We start from the raw sequence: 20707 nt of genomic DNA, 5'->3' as shown, positions 1-20707 counted from the left end.
TGGAGATCTATAAGTTTCATTGTCAAAATCCTAGAAATTGCCAGTGAAGCCATAAATATGTCTTACTGGTGCTGCACCATAAAAACAACAGAACAAAAGGGCTGTCTCTTTTTTCATAAGCCACACACATTTACTCTATTAGAATCACCACAATCGTCATCATCACCATCTCATCATCATCATCGTTATCACATATTGTCCCAAAATTCTCAGCAGGCACAAACATTTTAAGTTTCTAGAAGCTGGGCTAGAGCATTGTCTTAGTCATCTAGTGCTGCTATAACCGAAATACCACAAGTGGATGGCTTTAACAGAGAGAAATTTATTTCTTCACAGTAAAGTAGGCTAAAAGTCCAAATTCAGGGCGTCACCTCTGGTGGAAGCCTTTCTCTCTCTCTGTCAGACTTCTCATCAACCTTCTGTCTGCCTAGGAGCTTCTCCGTGCAGGGATCCCGGGTCAAAAGGAAGCACTCTGCTCCTAGCACTGCTTTCTTGGTGATGTGATGTCCCCCTGTCTCTCTGGTCCCTTTTCTCTTTTCTGTCTCAAGCCATTACCTCAAGACACAATCTAATCTGGTAGATTGAGTCCTGCCTCAATAACTTGACTGCTGCCCATCTTCCGTCCTTAACATCATAGAGGCAGGATTTACAACATGTAGGAAAATCACACAATACTGGGAATCATGGCCCAGCCCAACGGATACACATGTTTTTTGGAGGACATAATTCAATCCATGACAAGCATCATTCAGGATAAAGTATGCTTTGCTGCAGCAACAAACAACCCAGGAATTTCAGTGACTAAACATACCTGAGCTTTATTTCTCATTCACGCTACTGGTCCACTGCAGGCTGACAGGGGTGTCCTGCTCGTCATAGTGATTTGAGATTCAGACTGACAAAAGCTACACAGCATGAGTCACCACAGTTGTCACAGCAGGTAGAAGAGAATGTCAGCAGTTCTGTATTAGCTCTTACAGCTTCTATCCTACGGTTCCATGTTTTACTTACATTCACATTTCAATGGTCAAAGAAATATCACTGAGTTTATTTATTTGCCTGGCTTGATAGCTCCAAGACTACATTAAATTGCAGTAAATGAAGGTTTATTCTTTGCACATGTGAATGTTTTGACTGAGGTCCGTAACAGCTCTCCTAGCACACGTGAAGTCACATGGACGTAAGGAGGCGTGAGCTCAGAATTCTCCAGCAAGGAAGTGGAACCTGTTGCTTTGATTCACACGATGGTAGAATTTAATTTTGTTTAAATAGCTATTATACTCACATAGTATATATACATAATTTTTTTCTCAGTTGCTGTCAAGTTGATTCTAACTCATGGCAGCCACATGTGTGGAGAACAGAACTGTGCTCCATAAGGTTTTCACGGCTGAGAACTTTCAGAAGCACATGGCCAGGACCTTCTTCTGACATGCCTCTGGGTGGATTTGAACCTCAGATCTTTTGGCTAGTAGCCAAGCACTTAACTGCTTGTGCCACCCTAGGACCCCACATTGCATGTAACTACCAAAGAAATCAAGACATCCACATTATAGTTATTATTGTCGATAGTTATAAATTGACAGTCTATTGACTCCCTTTGTTCCCACAGTCAGAATACCCTTTAGAAGCAAGGATGACAAGACTCTATCTCACATACTTTGGACATGTTATCAGGAGGGATCAGTCCCTGGAGAATGACATCATTCTTGGTAAAGTGGAAGACCAGTGAAAAAGAGGAAGACCCTCAATGACATGGATTGACAGAGTGGCTACAACAAATGAGCTCAAGCATAATAACAATTGTGAGGATGGTGGAGGACCAGGCGGTGTTTTGTTCTGTTATATATAGGGTCACTATGAGTTGGAACTGGCTTGATGGCACCTAACAACAATAATCCCCACAAATACAGACACATTCAAAAGAAATTTTGATGGTGTTTGGAAAGAAGAGTCATTAAGCAAAATAAAACCTAGAATTTTGCTACTCAGAGTGTGGCTTCTTGACCATCAGCATCCCTGGGAGCTTATTAGAAAAGCCAGCGCTGAGCCCGTCCCAGTGGTCCCTGTGCTCATGGAAGTGTGAGAAGTGCCAGCCTGGGCGATGGCTCTCACAGATGACAAGTGTCACAGAGGATCCTTGCCATGACACAAGTCACAAAGGGTGGGTCATTTGCTCCTGGGCAAAAGGAAGAGAAGAAATACAGACCAGAATGTAAAGCCTTGATTTATGTGGACAGAACTACATACAAACCTCAGTTCTTGCTGTATAGTAAAATCACCTTGGGAGTTCTTTAAATATATGCACCCCAGCCCTGCCTAGAATGAGTACCTCAGCATCTCTGGGTGCCACCCTGCCAGTGTTGTTAGGTGTCATCGAGTCAGTTCTGACTTACAGCAACCCTACGTACAACAGAAAGAAACACTGCCTGGTCTTGCACCATCTTCACAATCGTTGTTATGTTGGAGCCCATCCTTGCAGCCACTGTGTCAGTCCATCTCATTGAGGGTCTTCCTATTTTTTGCTGATCCTCTACTTTACCAAGCTTGATGTCCTTCTCCACGACCCTCCTGATAACATGTCCGAATTACATGAGACAAAGTCTCATCATCCTTGTTTCCAAGGAGTATTCTGGCTGTACTTCTTCCAAGACAGATTTGTTCATCTTTCCAACAGTCCATGGTATATTAGATATTCTTGGCCAGCACCATAATTCAAAAGTGTCATTTCTTCTTCTATCTGCCTTATTCATTTTCCAGCTTTCAAACTCTCCAGGTAATTCTAACCTACAGCTGAGTTTAGAGCTCCTGAATGAGGACCTACACTCTGTGACTTTCCTCCTCCTGACCCACGCTCACTGCCATCGGGAAATACGAGTTCCTTCACATCATCATTCATCTGGGATCTTGTAATGACAGGGGCCACGTGGAATAGAGTGGCTTCCACCTTGCGCTCTGCTGCCACCAGCCACTCCTTAGATAAGTTGCCCTTGATGTGGCTGTAAAAGAGCATCACATATTTTCATCCCACAGTTTTTCTTGACGTAATCCTGAAATATACGTTGTGGTTTAGGAATCATTTTCACTATGATAGATGTGATCAAGGTGATAATTAAATGTGTTTCATCTCTTAAATCCTGTTGTTACTGTGTTTCAATCACTTCCTAAACTCATTATCAGAGCCTTATCAAACCCATGCACTGTATCTGAAAAAACTAAGACGTCGATTTGGATGGATAGATTATTGTTAACTGCGCAGTTGGTGAGCGGCCAAACTGCTTCGCAAGTAAGACTTCAGAGTAGATGGGGGTGGGGCTGCTGATTTGGGTAAAGGCAACAGGACTAACCTAAAATGACCAACTTAACAGAGTTGCATTAAGTAAAAGAACAAGCAACGAGTGCACATCTTGACTGTGAAGAGTACGTTCAGCCTGAACTCAGTATATTAGTGTCCAATTCTGTTGGCAAGATTCTGGACCCCCAATTCATACCAAATTCTTTGGTATTAGTGAAAAGCCACAAAATACAAAAAGTACAGAGTTGGTGTGTGTTATAATTGGGTTCAAAACATATGAGAAATAGTCAATTAAATAACTAGGATAATCGAGATAGAAAAGAGGCAAGAAACAAAGTCATTTGGACAAGAACAGTCAATGAATATTACGTCATAATGGGTATTATGTCATAATGTGGAGAGCTTGAAAGCATGCCCTCATTGTTTGCTTTGGCATGGGATTTTCACACTTAAAATGGAGCTGTATATAAGATGCTAATTTTCTGCTATAAAGGTGTTTGTATAGTGCTCAGCATGTTTTCTACATTTTCTGGCATTCATTGTGAACGCAAATAATGCCAGGTTCCAAGTTATCAGAGGAAAACAATCAGGCACTTAGGCATGAAAATCAGAAGAAATGCTTCTGCTCAGACACAGAAGTGATCCAGAGTCACAGTACATTAAACATCAGGACCTCCTGCCCAAATGAGCAGGACAACTTTCTACCTACTCAAGAAGAAAAGGCTTTATTTCAGCACATACTCCTCCCAGGATGCAAGGCAACAAGGCCTCTAGTTTGATTCCACTTTTTCTGCAGAGCACCAAGCTGGGGACTTTTTGTTATTAATCCTCACAACTTCCTGTGCGTGGCTTTCCAGCAACAGTTATTACCCTTTGTGGACAGACGCTGAGCAGGAACCTGAGGCCACATAACACGTTCACACAGTAACAAACACCAAAATTGCAGGAAAGCAGAGAGCAGAATCAGCAAGTCAAAGCCCCTTTGCATTGTCATGCCTCGGCCATTGAAGAATTCACTTCCGACTCCTGTGTTCCTCCTGAGAGTTTCTCCTTATACCTGAACTGATTAGCTTTCATTCTTTCCTAAGGCTTGTCTGTTTCTTCTTGCCTTGCTTGCCATGCAAGTTTATTTTTAGTAATACGAAAAACCCAACTTGGTATTAATAGCAAGCCCCAGCAGACAGTGAATAAACGGAAGACTTTGTTTACGGCTCCCCGATGATGAAGCAAATCCTCTTGCCACCAAATTTCATTTCTCCAGAGATTTTTCCCAGTCCAATAGAATTACAAGGCAACAAGGTTGCTGATCACTAGCTGATCATGCCTTTCATGTAAGAGTTTATTTTGTACGAAAATACATCTACTGAAATGAAAACGAAAAAGAGTATTTTGGTGATTCAAATATCCTACTCACTCAGGGTAAGTTCCTTACAGACAGATTTTGTTGTTGTTGTTAGTTGCCGTCAAGTCAGCTCCAGTTCATGGCGACCTCATGTACACCAGAACAAGAAGTTGTCTGGTCCTGTGCCATCTTCGTGATCGGTATGTTTGAGTCCATCGTTGTGGGTGTTATGTCAATCCATCTCATGGAGGGTTTCCCTCCTTTGTACTGAGCCTCTACTTTACCAAACATGATGCTGTGTCTTTCCTGATGATGTGTCCAAAGTAAGTGAGACTAAGCCTCACCATCCTCACTTCTAAGGAGCATTCTGGATGTATTTCTTCTAATAATGATTTGTTAGTTTTTCCAGCAGTCCACCGTATATTCAATATTCCTTGTCAACACCACTATTCAAATGCATTCATTCTTCTGTCTTCCTTTTTCACTGCATATGATGTGATTGAAAAGACCATGTCTTGGGCCAGGCACACTTTAGTCATCAAAATGACATCTTTGCTTTTTAACCCTTTAAAGAGGTCTTGTGCAGTAGCTGTGCCCAAAGCAATACAAGGTAATAGGGCCAAAATCAGAAGGTAACTCTTTCCCTACAGCTGCCAGTCCTGGTGTTGGCTCAGGCACCTGGCCTGTGAACAGTCTGTCTGGATCTGCTCCTGCTCGCTTTGACATGGAGGAGTGTGATGGCTGTAATGAGCATGAGCGGTTCCTAATGAGCCCATTTGCTTAAGGAGACCCTCACTGATCCTCCATTGCACATTCCATTAGGGCTGGTGGCTGATGGAGCTACTGTCCACGTGGAGGAGCTGAGAGATATCAAGCCACCTTGTTACCAAGTTCTCAGCCCATGGCGCCCTGTGGTCTGTACTTAGGGCTTTACAGCCATTGAGAGCTGTCACCATAGGTGACAGGAATGCACTGGTTTTTAGGGAGTATTAACCCTCACTCTGCAGTTGCAGTGCACTGAGAACAATGTCTTTCCCAGTGGGTAAAATCAGACTTTAACGAGAGCTTTGATATCATCTGAAGATTTATGTATTATTTTTCTGGTGGAATTACTGCAAATATCGGAGAGCACACATGGAGCAAACATTCTCGATGCAGAAGGTAGGAGCCCGCATCATTTAGCCTAACTGCATGCTGAGAAAAGAAAGGATGGAAAAGAGTTGTCACAAGCAAAATAGGGGCCATATCTGGCTGATAAAAGTCTTGAGAGATGGGTTAATGCTTTCATGCTCCAAGGAAGGGGAACAACTTATTTTGGGCTTGTAATAGTGAAGCCTAAAAGAGGCCCAGCTCTTCTCCAACAGGTGGGATTTAGCATTGGTTTCTGCAATAGTAAGACTTTCTTTTCTTTAGTAAAGAAACTCCCCTCTGTGACTCCCAAAGTCTTGGTGTCACACTTTTTCCATAACTTTGATTTTTTAAAAAACAAGGTAGGCTCTGAGATGTAGGCTGTTGTGGTTAACTGCTGTTGAGATGGCCCCCTGTGTCATGGTGACCCTATGTGCAATGGAATAAAACACTGCTTAGTCCTGCACCATCTTCATGATAATTTGTGTGTCTGAGTCCATTGTTGTAGAAGTTGTATAATGCCTTCCCACCTAAGGGGCTCTCTTCCAACACTAGATATTACAATATTCTGTTGTGATCTATAAGGCTTTCATTGGCTAATTTTACAGGCCTTTCCTCCTAGTCTGTCTTAGTCTGGAAACTCTGCTGAAACCTATCCACCATGGGTGATCCTGCTGGGATTTGAAATATAGGTGGCATAACTTCCAGCATCAGAGCAACACGCAAGCCATCACAGTAGGACACACAAACAGGTGGGTGGTGAAAAAGTAGGCTACGATCTGGGATACAGAGGTAGTCCAAAATGCAGAATATCTACATATCTTTCAGGATCAACATCTATATGTCTAGATATGTAGATGGGATGGACAGATGGTCTAAAATGTGGGATTTATACTGACGATATAGATAGCCTATAGGTATTGGAGATGCCTATGTATACATCGAAAATTCAAAAGTGGGCTATACGTATTCAGAAGTGTCTTTTTATATTTTCACTTTTTTTTTGTATCAAAACATCTCAAATGGTGGGTTTCTTATGAAAACTGTAGTTGGGAGTGTTGATGATTGTTTGAGGTGTTTACATCTGTTTTTTTGTTAGCTCTTTTCAGCATCTTCCAAGTTCATCCTTTAATTAGCCCTGTTTGTGACAGATAACTAATTGTTCAAAGTAGCATCCTGTGGAGTACAACACGGTGCTTTTAATCTGCCAAAGCTTACAGATGTTACTCTGCTTTGTCATCACCCTAGCTAACTGAACATGGTTAGTGCTTATTTATAGAAGAACACGCCTTTACTTAAAGGCTTTGTGGTTGCAACACTTCACTCAGAATAATCACAAAAGCTTAAATTCTCTACCTTATTTAGAAGAGAAATCCATAACATCTGTATGTGTTGTCTCAATTTAGAAGTCCAGAGAAAATCAGCTGTAGGAGAAAGCCCACCGCAAAACTGTCCTGCTTATTTCTGAGTGCTAACTTTGTCTTTACTGAATACTCTGAGTGGAAGGGAAATTTCCAAAGGCAGCCAATTACAGTTTTAGGCACTTCTAGTTTTTATAAAGTTCTTTCTTACATTGAGAGGAAATTTCCCTCTCTGAAGTTTTAAATAACTATTCTGTTTTGTACTTTGAAGGAGCCCTGGTGGTACAATGGCTAAGTGAGTGGCTGCTAACTGAAAGGCTGTTGGTTTGAACCCACCAGCCACTCTGCAGGAGAATGATGTGGCAGCCTGCTTCTGTAAAGATTAACAGCCTTGCAAACCCTGTGCAGAAGTTCTAGTCTGTTGGAGTTGACTTATTGCATTGGGTTTGATTTAGTTTTGGTTAGTACTCTGGCACTAAATACGTATAGAAGACTCATTTCATCTGAGAATTTGCCAGAAACTTGGATTCAGGTAAAAGATCTGTTATATGTGCTCCTGAGGCTAAGCATGTGGTCCCTCACATGGTCCCTGCCATCCCGGTGGGTCTCTGGAAATGCTCTCAGGTGCGACCTGGTCCCTGAGCAGGGAAGGTTGGGATGGATACAAGGTTCTTCCCTGGCCTGGTACTGAGCTGGGGGGGTCAGGACTGTCACCCTCTGTGACGCAGACGCTGAGCTTCTTTTGCGGCCACCTCCACACAGGGAAGTGATCTGAGTGCCCCTGAATAACCATAGACTTTGGATCCTGCAGATGTTTTTTTGTTGTTTGGTGCTGTCCAGTTAATGCTGACTCATAGCGACCCTGTGTACAATAGAACAAAACACTGCCTGGTCCTGCACCATCCTCATAATCGTTGTTATGCTTGAGCCTATTGTTGCAGCCACTGTGTCAGTCCATCTTATTGAAGGTCTTCCTCTTTTGTGCTGATCCTCTACTTTACCAAGCATGATGTCCTCCTCCAGGGATGGATCATTCCTGATAACACGTCCAAAGTACGTGAGATGTAGTCTCGCCATTCTTGCTTCTAAGGAGCGTTCTGAGTGTACTTCTTCCAAAACTGATTTGTTTGTTCTTCTGGCAGGCCATGGTATATTCAATATTCTTCGCCAACATCACAATTCAAAGGCATCAATTCTTCTTTGGTCTTCCTTATTAGTTGTCCAGCTTTCACTTGCATATGATGTGACTGAAAATCCATGGCTTGGGTCAGGCGCACCTTAGTCTTCAGGGTGACATCTTTGCTCTTCAACACTTTGAAGAGGTCCTTTGCAGCAGATTTACCTAATGCAATGCATCTTTTGATTTCTTGACTGCTGCTTCCATGGATGTTGATTGTGGATCCGAGTAAAATGAAATCCTTGACAACTTCAATCTTTTCTCCGTGTATCATGATGTTGCTCATTGGTCCAGTTGTGAGGATTTTTGTTTTCTTTATGTTGAGGTGTAATCCATACTGAAGGCTGTGGTCTTCGATCTTCATTAGTAAGTGTTCCAAGTCCTCTTCACTTTCAGCAAGCAATGTTGTGTCATCTGCATAACGCAGGTTGTTAATGAGTCTTCCTCCAATCCTGATGCCTCATTCTTCTTCATATAGTCCAGCTTCTCGTATTATTTGCTCAGCATACAGATTAAATAGGTATGGTGAAAGAATACAACCTTGACGCACACCTTTCGTGACTTTAAACCAATCAGTATCCCCTTGTTCTGTCCGAACAGCTGCCTCTGGATCTATGTAAAGGTTCCTCATGAGCACAATTAAGTGTTCTGGAATTCCCATTCTTTGCGATGTTATCCATAGTTTGTTACGATCCACACAGTTGAATGCCTTTGCATGGTTAATAAAACACAGGTAAACATCCTTCTGGTATTCTCGGCTTTCAGCCAGGATCCATCTGACACCAGCAATGATATCCCTGGTTCCACGTCCTCTTCTGAAACCGGCCTGAATTTCTGGCAGTTCCCTGTCGATATGCTGCTGCAGCCGTTTTTGAATGATCTTCAGGAAAATTTTGCTTGTGTGTAATATTAATGATATTGTTCTATAATTTCCACATTTGGTTGGATCACCTTTCTTGGGAATAGGCATAAAAATGTATCTCTTCCAGTCAGTTGGCCAGGAAGCTGTCTTCCATATTTCTTGGCATAGACGAGTGAGCATCTTCAGCGCTACATCTGTTTGTTGAAACATCTCAGTTGATATTCCATTAATTCCTGGAGCCTTGTTTTTCGCCAATGCCTTCAGAGCTGCTTGGACTTCTTCCTTCAGTACCATCGGTTCCTGATCATATGCCACCTCTCAAAATGGCTGAATATCCACTAATTCTTTTTGGTGCAATGACTCTGTGTATTCCTTCCATCTTCTTTTGATGCTTCCTGGGTCGTTTAATATTTTCCCCATGGAATCCTTCACTATTGCAACTTGAGGCTTGAATTTTTTCTTCAGTTCTTTCAGCTTGAGAAACGCCGAGCATGTTCTTCCCTTTTGGTTTTCCATCTCCAGCTCTTTGCACATGTCATTTTAATACTTTGTCTTCTCGAGAGGCCCTTTGAAATCTTCAGTTCTTTTACTTCATCAATTCTTCCTTTTGCTTTAGCTGCTCGACACTTGAGAGCAAGTTTCAGAGTCTCCTCTGACATCCATCTTGGTCTTTTCTTTCTTTCCTGTCTTTTCAGTGACCTCTTGCTTTCTTCATGGATGATGTCCTTGATGTCATTCCACAACTCGTCTGGTCTTCGGTCACTAGTGTTCAATGCATCAAATCTGTTCTTCAGATGGTCTCTAAATTCAGGTGGGATATACTCAAGGTCATATTTTGGCTCTCTTGGACTTGCTCTGATTTTTTCCAGTTTCAGCTTGAACTTGCATATGAGCAATTGATGGTCTGTTCCACGGTCAGCCCCTGGCCTTGTTCTGACTGATGATATTGAGCTTTTCCATCGTCTCTTTCCACAGATGTAGTCAATTTGATTCCTGTGTGTTCCATCTGGCGAGGTCCATGTGTATAGTAACCATTTATGTTGGTGAAAGAAGCTATTTGCAATGAAGAAGTTGTTGGTCTTGCAAAATTCTATCATTCGATCTCTGGCATTGTTTCTATCACCAAGGCCATATTTTCCAACGACTGATCCTTCTTCTTTGTTTCCAACTTTCACATTCCAATCACCAGTAATTATCAATGCATCTTGATTACATACACGTTCGATGAATTTTAGACCGCAGCAGCTGATCAAAGTCTTCTATTTCTTCATCTTTGGTCTTAGTGGTTGGTGCATAAAGTTGAATAATAGTTGTATTAACTGGTCTTCCTTGTAGGTGTATGGATATCACTGAGAGCAATGTACTTCAGGATAGATCTTGTAACGTTCTTTTTGACAATGAATGCAACACCATTCCTCTTTGAGTTGTCATTCCCAGCATAGTAGACTATAAAAACTAAAAAAAATTATATGACTGTCTAATTCAAAATGGCCAATACCAGTCCATTTCAGCTCACTAATTCCTAGAATGTCGATATTTATGCATTTCATTTCATTTTTGAGGATTTCCAATTTTCCTAGATTCATACATCGTACATTCCAGGTTCTTATTATTAATGGATGTCTGCAGCTGTTTCTTCTCATTTTGAGTCCTGCCACATCAGCAAATGAAGGTCCCGAAAGCTTGACTCCATCCACATCACTAAGGTTGACTCTACTTTGAGGAGGCAGCTCTTCCCTAGTCATCTTTTGAGTGCCTTCCAACCTGGGGGGGCTCATCTTCCAGCACTATACCAGACAATGTTCCGCTGCTATTCATAAGGTTTTCACTGGCTAATGCTTTTCAGAAGTAGACTGCCTGGTCCTTCTTCCTAGTCTGTCTTAGTCTGGAAGCTCATCTGAAACCTGTCCTCCGTGGGTGACCTTGCTGGTATCTGAATACCGGTGGCATAGCTTCCAGCATCACAGCAACACACAAGCCCCCACAGTATGATAAACTGACAAACATGTGGGGGAGGTATTTTATAATCCCCCCAAAATAATCGTAGTTGGGTAGAATCATAAGAATCATAAATCTCAGAGACAGGCAGCCTTTGGTACCATCTAGTCTAACCTCCATCCAAAAAGCATGAATTTGGAATATTTTTAAAAGTGCACATATTTAAATGAATTTTTACTCCATCAAAGTTGAACCTGTTTTGTAGTTTGAAGCAAACGAAAATGAGTTACCTCACCCTTCCACAACCTATACATATGAAATGCCATGAAGTCAGCTCTGACTTACAGTGACCCCACGAGTGTAAGAGTAGCGCTATGCCCCATAGGGTTTTCGATGGCTGATTTTTTGGAAATAGATTGCCAGGCCTTTTATCTGAAGTACTTCTGGGTGGACTTGAATCTCCAATCTTTTGGTTAGCAGCCATCAACCGTTTGCACCCCCAGGGACTCCTTTAAATCTGTGATGTAGACTGAGGTTCTCTGCTAGTGTCTTCTATGGATGGCCATCTCCTATTGGAAATGGACACTATAAGGAGGTTGCCAGATCCTTTCCCGTGTTCCAGACCACCCTCTTCCTCTCATATTTTCTCCTAGAGGGCTCTCGTTGTGTGGCAGAGCTGTTCTCTGGGTTGCTTCTTTCACCTCTTTAGCTTTTGTTCCTATAAGAACATATCAGCTTTGCTCAGATGGCACAGTCCCAGTAGGGCTCTCGTTTTATGCGTTTCTTTGGGCTTATTCGAAGCACTGTCTTAAGAGTTAACAGGGTCTGACAAGCAGTTTCCCAGACTCTCTCAGATGCTGCTCTTTGAAGCTCTGAAAATTAATCTGCTTTTAAAAACCTGAGTACATCCTTCACAGCAGGTTAAATGCAAAGAGAAGGCAGAGAAATCATGGTTGATTCTAAAATTGTTTCTACATTCCCTTCTTTAAACTGTGCTCAGAGCTGCGGGTCTCAGGATTTGTTTGCTTTCAGGGTCTCCCAGATGTTGAGGAGATTCACACAGCAGCACTCACCAGCTGCGATTCTCTGAGGCTTGCTGCATGCCTTGGGCTTTCATGAAAGGTGTGTGTTATGGCTTAGGCTGCAGTCAACTCTAAGTGAAATGAGGTAGGGTGTTTGGGCGGTATACAGATAAGTCTATGAAACATCAAATATAAATTTATTTCTGCCATGGGAAATATTCAATGAACTGGAAAAACACAATGAATTAAAACAGGATGCAGCGAATTTGAAAGGAGGTCTTGCTGTAGGGGTGTTCTGGTCTTTTGGCAGTGTAACATTTCTTTCCTTCATGATAATTGCAAATTAGTACAAAAATGTGGACTCATCATCCCTTCACAGCTGTGAGAACATAGGGCTTGCAGGGTTGGCCACTTGAGCATCAAACTGGTTAGAAAAAGTCCAACAGAAGATGCATAGAAATGAATTGCAGTCGGGGTAAACACACGAGAAGTAGATAAATATTTTTTAAATCCCTATGCCTTCAGTGGGAAGTCCTGGTGGCGCAGTGGTTAAGCTGGCAGTTCGAATCTGCCAGCTGCTCCTTGGAAACCCTACGAAACATTTCTACTCTGTCCTATAGGATCACTATGAGTCAGAAATGACTCAATGGCAATGAGTTTGGTTTTTTGGATTTTGGCCTTTAGTGGAAGGGGATTGTGAGGGCATTTAGCTGGCTGGCTGACTGCCTTCTCCTCCCCAGTGGGTGTTACTGGGGTAGAGCACCTGGATGGGAATTATAGAAATTATTTATTTACTCTCTCCTCTGTGGTTAATGTTTGCTCCTCAGAGGCAGATACCAGGTTGTTTTGGTTGCGTGATTTCCCCATCCACCCGATCTCCCCAAAAGAGCGTTCTAAAAATGATTGTTCAGTGAATAGGTGGGTGGACTGATGTTACTGTCTTTCTTATGCATGCCCAAGGTGCTGCTAATACTTTTTATATTCCCTTGCTTTTTCTATTCCCGATCTCTTTAGAATATTTGCTGCACTGAAAACCTTAAATGTCTGTATTAATCATAATAAATTCAAGCACTGTTTTTGATTTAAATATAATGCCTGGGTACTATTTAGGGAGAGAGAGAGACAGAGAAAGAAGAAGAAGAAAATGAAGAAGATGGAGGAAAAGGAGAAGAAGAGAGAAAGAAGAAGGAGGGGAAAGAAGAGGAAGACGAGGAGACGGCAAGGAAGGCCAAGGAGAAGAAAAAGGAGAAGATGAAATAGGGGTAGGGAAAAAGAGAGAAGACACTACCATATATTTCTCATTGGGACTTTGGTCAGGAGCCAAAGTGAAACAGAGATTTTTCTGAGTATTTCAAACAAATAGAATCTATCTCAAGGAGTTGTTTACAAAGATGATAGAAATCTTGACAATCTACTTAGAAGCTGGTGAGGTGACCCAGTGATCTGTCACAGCAGAAAGTTCCCACCATCCTAGGCAGGAGGCTCAAGGCAGAAGAAGGTGACCAGAGCCCAGGGTCGGGTCACTCAGGGCAAGTGTAACCACAGGAGTGTCTGAGTACATAGAGGAGACGTGGCCCCAGCAGAGACCCCACCCAAGGTGGAAGGAGGAAGAAATACCCTGGCTTCTCCATTCTCTTCACTTTGCACTAAGCCATCTCACCATGGGGGCTAAGAAATGACCAACAGGAAAGCATGTTTTAGGAGCATCAAATGTACCCTTGTGGCCGTGGATTTTCTGAATGTAGGAAAGATCCAGTCTTCTTTCACAGCCTACAAATTCAGCTCTCAGCTTTCTGTTTCAGAACACAGAGCATCAACATCCAGTTGTCCAACTTAATATGGAGTCAGTAAATGCAACAGAAACTGAAATGGTCATGGTACATTAGGGCAACATGAGAAAAACTCTTATGTGTGGGTCTACCTAAGCAAATGTATCTCTGTTTCCTTGGAGCCTAATTTATTATTCATTGATTGGTAATTAAGTTGCTTGGTTTCCATGTGCATGTCTCCTGGCTTAATGTCCAAGATGACAAATCTGAATTTGATTTTTCTGTTTCATTTTCTTTCCTGGACCTTACCCTTACAATTTTCATACATTCCAGAAACTAACCTCATCAGTGCTTTGCATAAAGTCCTTCTCTTCATCCATATTCTATGAGCCCTGAGTGTACCATTTTAGAAATCTGAGTTATTTTTTTTCCTGTATAGATAACATTTATTGATTGTTTTTAACATGTATTAAGGAATCAGAGTAATAAATTTTCAGTGAGTAATAAATCAAAACCAGCTTAAACTGAGACACTATTTCCAGCTTCATTAAAGGAGAATGTCTACATTCTCACATCTCTTACTGGATATAAACCTGGTTATTGTAAAGCAACACGGGAGTTTTGATCAGCTGAATGTACTTCACCTAATCATAAAAGCCACCACCCATCCTTCATCGGTGGCTTGCATGTTGCTGTGATGCTGGAAGCTGTATCACTGGCATTTCAAATACTAGCAGGTCACCTGTGGTGGACAGGTTTTAGGAGAGCTACCAGACTAAGGCAGACTAGCAAGAAAGGTCTAGCGATCTATGTCCAAAATTCAACCAATGAAAATCATAAGCATTCCAATGGAATGATCTGATTTGAAATGATCATGAGGTTGGGGCAGGACTGGGCACCATTTTCTGTTCTGCATGGGGTTACCATGAGTTGGGGGTTGACTCAATGACAGCTAACAACAACAGTGGTAAAAAAAAAACACTCTACTTATCAACGTGGAATCTGGTTTTTGTCTGTCTTCCTTCTCTCTCAATGCTTTGTATCATATGCCACACAGTAAAGAATGCTGGAGTGCCTTTCTGAGGCTGGAGGAAAACAAGTCTATGTCCTCAGGCTTTGGTGCAGAAAGACTCAGATGGACCCTGTACAGGTGACACAGATAATTTTACAGAGGTCTTAATATCTGAAACTTAGCTCTCCCCTACATTTTTCAATTAAAATGTCTATAAAATCTTCCTAGGTCTCTATATTAAGTCCATAAGAAAAACTCAGGGCAAGAGGCTTCATACCTCAGGGTATAACATCTCTTTCTTCTTGGAAATTTAAGCATCTTGGCTTCCCAAAATGCTAGAAACCACACTAAAATGCCTTTCATCTTATTACTAGGTATGTTCTCTTTGCCTTTGAGTTGTATCTTTAAACCAGAAAAAAACAAAAATGAAAACCCGTGAAGAAATGCATCATGGGCAGTAGTCTCCCAATTTGCTCAGCCATTTCAATGTTTCATCATAGGTACGCTGACTCCACTGGATGGGGCACAGGTATCATGGACATTTTCATGCACAATGATAGGGTGGGGCTGCCACCTCTGGGGGCGAACAGACCCTGACCCTACACCTCAGCAACTTCTCCATGGAGGAAATGTCCCTGCAAGAATGGCAGCAGTCACTGTGTGAAGTTGCAGAGGGGACACTGAAGTTCCTGGGGGCCAAGTTGGACCATTCTCAGCCCATTTCTGGGGCCTAATCTCAACATCGCTGTCACAGGGTTGCCCCACTCTGTGGGGCTGCCACCAGCATCTCTCAGGTTTGGACTCAAAAGCCTGCAGCAATATGAGAATGTTGCTCCTGTGTAAGAGTGATGCTCCTGTGTGAGTGTGATGCTCCTGTGTGAGTGTGGTACTCCTGTATGAGAGTGGTGCTCCTGTGTGAGTGGGGTGCTCCTGTGTGAGTGTGGTGCTCCTGTGTGAGACTGGTATTCCTGTGTGAGAGTGGTGCTCCTGTGTGAGTGTGGTGCTCCTGTGTGAGTGTGATGCTCCTGTGTGAGAGTAGTGCTCCTGTGTGAGACTGGTATTCCTGTGTGAGAGTGGTGCTCCTGTGTGAGTGTGGTGCTCCTGTGCGAGACTGGTATTCCTGTGGAGTGTGGTGCTCCTGTGTGAGCGTGGCGCTCCTGTATGAGTGGTGCTCACTGGCTAATGCATATTTTCTCAAAAATTATTAAACACCTCCACATGAGGTATAGATATTTTATAACTTGAGCATTTCAGGATGCAGTCTGGAGAGGAGGCCTCGGACATTGGCTCCCTGTTTGTGGTTCTCACTGTGGAAAGTCCTGCTATCTGTCTCCTCCCTGTGATTGTTTCACTCCAGCCCTCTCCCTGAGTGAGCATGTCTCCCTCTGTTCTGAGAAGTTGTGAATTGAAAGAAGTCGTTTTTGGGGTGTGTGAGCTGTCACCTTTGTTTCCTCAGCCCAACTCAGAAGAGGGGCAGCTTTGGGGCTAGTGTTCCCCATCCACAGCATCCCCCAAAGCCAGCCCTGTGAGATGATGCCCTTCCCCATGGAGGAGCCATGTCCTTCCCATGAAGATGAACACCACACTGAGCTCAGTCAGAACTTCCCCAACCTCATAGTGACCAAATACAGTACTATCTTCAGGGCACAGTGGATAGAGCTCGTTCAAAACCTGCCTGCGCTTTTCTGCTGACTTTGCTATGGAGGCAGATTTACCAGGTACACTGAGGCACAATCTGAAATTAGCAGACTTTTCCAAATCATCTGTCTTTGAAAGTTATTAACATGAAGTGATTAAAATTGCATGTGATAAAATCACGTTACAAAAGGGAATGGAAGGAGAATGAGGTAAGACAGAAAACAATCTGCACCACTGTTTCCAGCTGACGTTCTTCCCACTGAGGAGGCAAACCCACACCGAGAACAGAGAGGCACTTCAGGTGAGGATGAGCATAAACAATGATACCACTGTAGGTACAAGGGGTCTTCTCTCTCATAGAGAAGAGTTTCCCATCATTTTTCCAGGCTCCTGGGGCACCATGAAGTTTCAGCAAGACGCGCATGCAGGGACCAGGAGAGATCCCAGTGTCACAGCCCTTGGGGAAGTGCCAAAAGGCTCCCTCTATGCTTTTCTACCACAACTCCCAGTCGTCCAGAACATACAGCACTTTCTTACTCACATACACTCTTGTACAACATGCCTGCTCCCACGCACAAGCACGAAACCCACTCACACACATGTACTCACAGTCACTGACACACACTTTTACAAACATACACTCCCAGTATCACACATACGAGCACTTTCAAGAACACCCACCCACACAATCACACACACAACACACACGAACACACTCACAAACACAAAGACACATATAATCACACACATTACAACATACACACAAATACAAGGACACAATCACACATATGACAACACACACCCACACACTCACAAACACAAGGACACACACACAACAAACGCAAACCGAAGGGCACACACAATCACATACACAACACATACCTACACACTCACAAACACAAGGAGACACACACAACACACACAAACACAAGGAGACACACACAACACACAAACACAAGGACACACACAATCACATACACAATGACACACCCACACACAAACACAAAGACACACACACACAGCAAACACAAACACAAGAACACACACACAATCATGTGCACAACACACACCCACACACTCGCAAACACAAGGAATCATACACATGTTCTTGCTGGCCCTGCTCTCTGACTCATCTGACCAGGTCTGGCTACATCTGGTGTGGACCTGCCCTCAGAAGCTGTTGGTGGTGGAGCGAGCTATTCCTCCTCATGACCGTGACCTGCACTTGGCGTCCTTCACTAGGAGAGCCACCCGGGCTGTGTGGGACCCATGCTGAGTGGATGACCGTGACCTGCACTTGGCGTCCTTCACTAGGAGAGCCACCCGGGCTGAGTGGGACCCATGCTGAGTGGATGACCGTGACCACTGCACTTGGCGTCCTTCACTAGGAGAGCCGCCCGGGCTGAGTGGGACCCATGCTGAGTGGATGACCGTGACCACTGCACTTGGCGTCCTTCACTAGGAGAGCCGCCCGGGCTGTGTGGGACCCATGCTGAGTGGATGACCGTGACCACTGCACTTGGCGTCCTTCACTAGGAGAGCCACCCGGGCTGTGTGGGACCCATGCTGAGTGAACAGGTTCCCCTGGCTCCTCTGCACCGGGCTGTGGGTGAGCTGCTGTGGCTCTCGCATCTGACCATACCAGAGTGTGCTTCCTCTGAAACAGCCAAGTCTTTCTCCCGGTGGGCTGATGATAGCTTGGTTTGTGATTTTTTTTTTTTTTTTGTGAAGCCGGGCTCTCTTGCCCTTTGCTATGGACACTGAGCACTCACCTCACCAGAGATGTGCAGAGAGCTGCCACCTCTGACAGCAGGAACAGGGCAGAACAGCCCACAGAGAACAGAGATGACACCTCCAGGGGCAGGAGGGGGAAGAACAGCCCACAGAGGACAGAGCTGCCGCCTCAGACAGCAGGAACGGGAACAGCCCCTGGAGAACAGAGCTGCCGCCTCAGACAGCAGGAACAGGAATAGGAACAGCCCACAGAGGACAGAGCTGCCACCTCAGTCAGCAGGAACAGGAACAGCCCCCAGAGAACAGAGCTGCTGCCTCAGACAGCAGGAACAGGAATAGCCCACAGAGGACAGAGCTGCCACCTCAGTCAGCAGGAACAGGAACAGCCCCCAGAGAACAGAGCTGCCGCCTCAGACAGCAGGAACAGGAACAGGAACAGCCCACAGAGAACAGAGCTGCCACCTCAGTCAGCAGGAACAGGAATAGGAACAGCCCACAGAGGACAGAGCTGCCACCTCAGTCAGCAGGAACAGGAACAGCTCCCAGAGAACAGAGCTGCTGCCTCAGACAGCAGGAACAGGAATAGCCCACAGAGGACAGAGCTGCCACCTCAGTCAGCAGGAACAGGAATAGCCCACAGAGGACAGAGCTGCCACCTCAGTCAGCAGGAACAGGAACAGCCCCCAGAGAACAGAGCTGCCGCCTCAGACAGCAGGAACAGGAACAGGAACAGCCCACAGAGAACAGAGCTGCCACCTCAGTCAGCAGGAACAGGAACAGCCCCCAGAGAACAGAGCTGCCGCCTCAGACAGCAGGAACAGGAACAGGAACAGCCCACAGAGGACAGAGCTGCCACCTCAGACAGCAGGAACAGGAATAGCCCAGAGAGGACAGAACTGACACTCAGACAGCAGAAGCAGACACAGGAACAGCTCACAGAGAACAGAGATGTTGCCTCAGACAGCAGGAACAGGAACAGGAGCAGCCCACAGAGGACAGAGCTGCTACCTCAGACAGCAGGAACAGGAATAGGAACAGCCCACAGAGGACAGAGCTGCCGCCTCAGACAGCAGGAACAGGAACAGGAACAGCCCACAGAGAACAGAGCTGCCACCTCAGGCAGCAGGAACAGGAACAGCCCACAGAGGACAGAGCTGCCACCTCAGACAGCAGGAACAGGAACAGCCCACAGAGGACAGAGCTGCCAACTCAGTCAGCAGGAACAGGAACAGGAACAGCCCACAGAGAACAGAGCTGCCACCTCAGACAGCAGGAACAGGAACAGGAACAGCCCACAGAGGACAGAGGTGCCAACTCAGACATCAGGAACAGGAACAGGAACAGCCCACAGAGAACAGAGCTGCCACCTCAGTCAGCAGGAACAGGAACAGCCCACAGAGAACAGAGCTGCTGCCTCAGACAGCAGGAACAGGAACAGAAACAGCCCCCAGAGGACAAAGCTGCCGCCTCAGGCAGCAGGAACAGGAACAGCCCACAGAGGACAGAGCTGCCACCCCTGACAGCCCACAGAGAACAGAGCTGACCCTTTAGAGAACAGGATCTGGGCAGCCCCGCAGAGAACAGCTGAAAACCGAGGTAGACACAGACATACAAGGAAAGAGCTGTAGCCACAAGGAGCTGCAGATATAAGGGTAAAGGGGCCACCAGAGAGACAGCTGAGCTTTACCCTAAGAAACTGCTCAGTTGGTAGTTACGATGCACACCCCAATATAATGTGCCCCTGAGTGAAATCACTGACTGAAGAAAGGTCACGTTGGGGTGGCGTCCTTTATTTCAGCAAACAGGACTTCAACTTAAAAAAACAATCTTCACTGATTCCCTTCACCAGCTGGAAAATCCAAGGTCACTGCAGAATTTTTCTGCAAATAATGCACATACACAAATAAGGTGCACACATATGACATGCAAAATGGTTCGCTTATAAAAATAGCTGGGAAGTTGCATGGTTGGCAAAAAACATGTAACTCGAAAGCTATTTGAGTAAAAAAATACAGTAAATTTCTGGAGCGCCAGTTCCTTCATTTGTCAAGTGGGTATAATAGCCATGCACCTCGCACACTTATGAGATGATAGAACTCGATGTCCCACTTGACAGCTACTGGGGAAATGCTACATGTCATAGAGTGTCGTTGTGTTTTTGTTAAAGTCCTAGATTTGAGGACACAAGTTGGGCATCTTAATTTTTGAGTTGGACACTGTAATTGTCTCAGGGTTTAATAACCTGTCACAGTGTGACAAGAAAGATAATAAGATTTTAATTCTGTCACATTGTGTGATCAGTCATGCTCTTGTCTGGAAGCCATGGGAGTCCAAACCCATGTTTGTCTGAGGAGGATGGAATCCAGATGGAAGAGTCATCACAAAGGCCATGAGGTCACCGAGTGTCTGAACACTGGGTTGAGAGGCCC

At 44.4% G+C, this 20707-nt stretch overlaps 1 protein-coding gene across 1 annotated transcript in view; it reads left to right on the top strand.

Annotated features, from left to right (window-relative positions):
• Positions 1–19798, top strand: part of LOC135230418 (transcription factor SPT20 homolog) — a 65523-nt gene extending 45725 nt beyond the window's left edge. Inside the window, exons 3-5 of the mRNA XM_064279678.1 lie at positions 13236–13343; positions 18081–18245; positions 18518–19798. Coding sequence (XP_064135748.1) covers positions 13236–13343; positions 18081–18245; positions 18518–19798 — 1554 coding nt within the window. The remainder of the gene's footprint in view (positions 1–13235; positions 13344–18080; positions 18246–18517) is intronic.
• The last annotated feature ends 909 nt before the right edge of the window (positions 19799–20707 follow it).

The sequence above is a fragment of the Loxodonta africana genome, chromosome 2, assembly GCF_030014295.1.
Source record: "Loxodonta africana isolate mLoxAfr1 chromosome 2, mLoxAfr1.hap2, whole genome shotgun sequence".
NCBI classification, from domain to species: Eukaryota; Metazoa; Chordata; class Mammalia; order Proboscidea; family Elephantidae; genus Loxodonta; species Loxodonta africana.
Note: the sequence above shows the minus strand (reverse complement) of the source record. Positions and strands in the feature narration are given on the sequence as shown.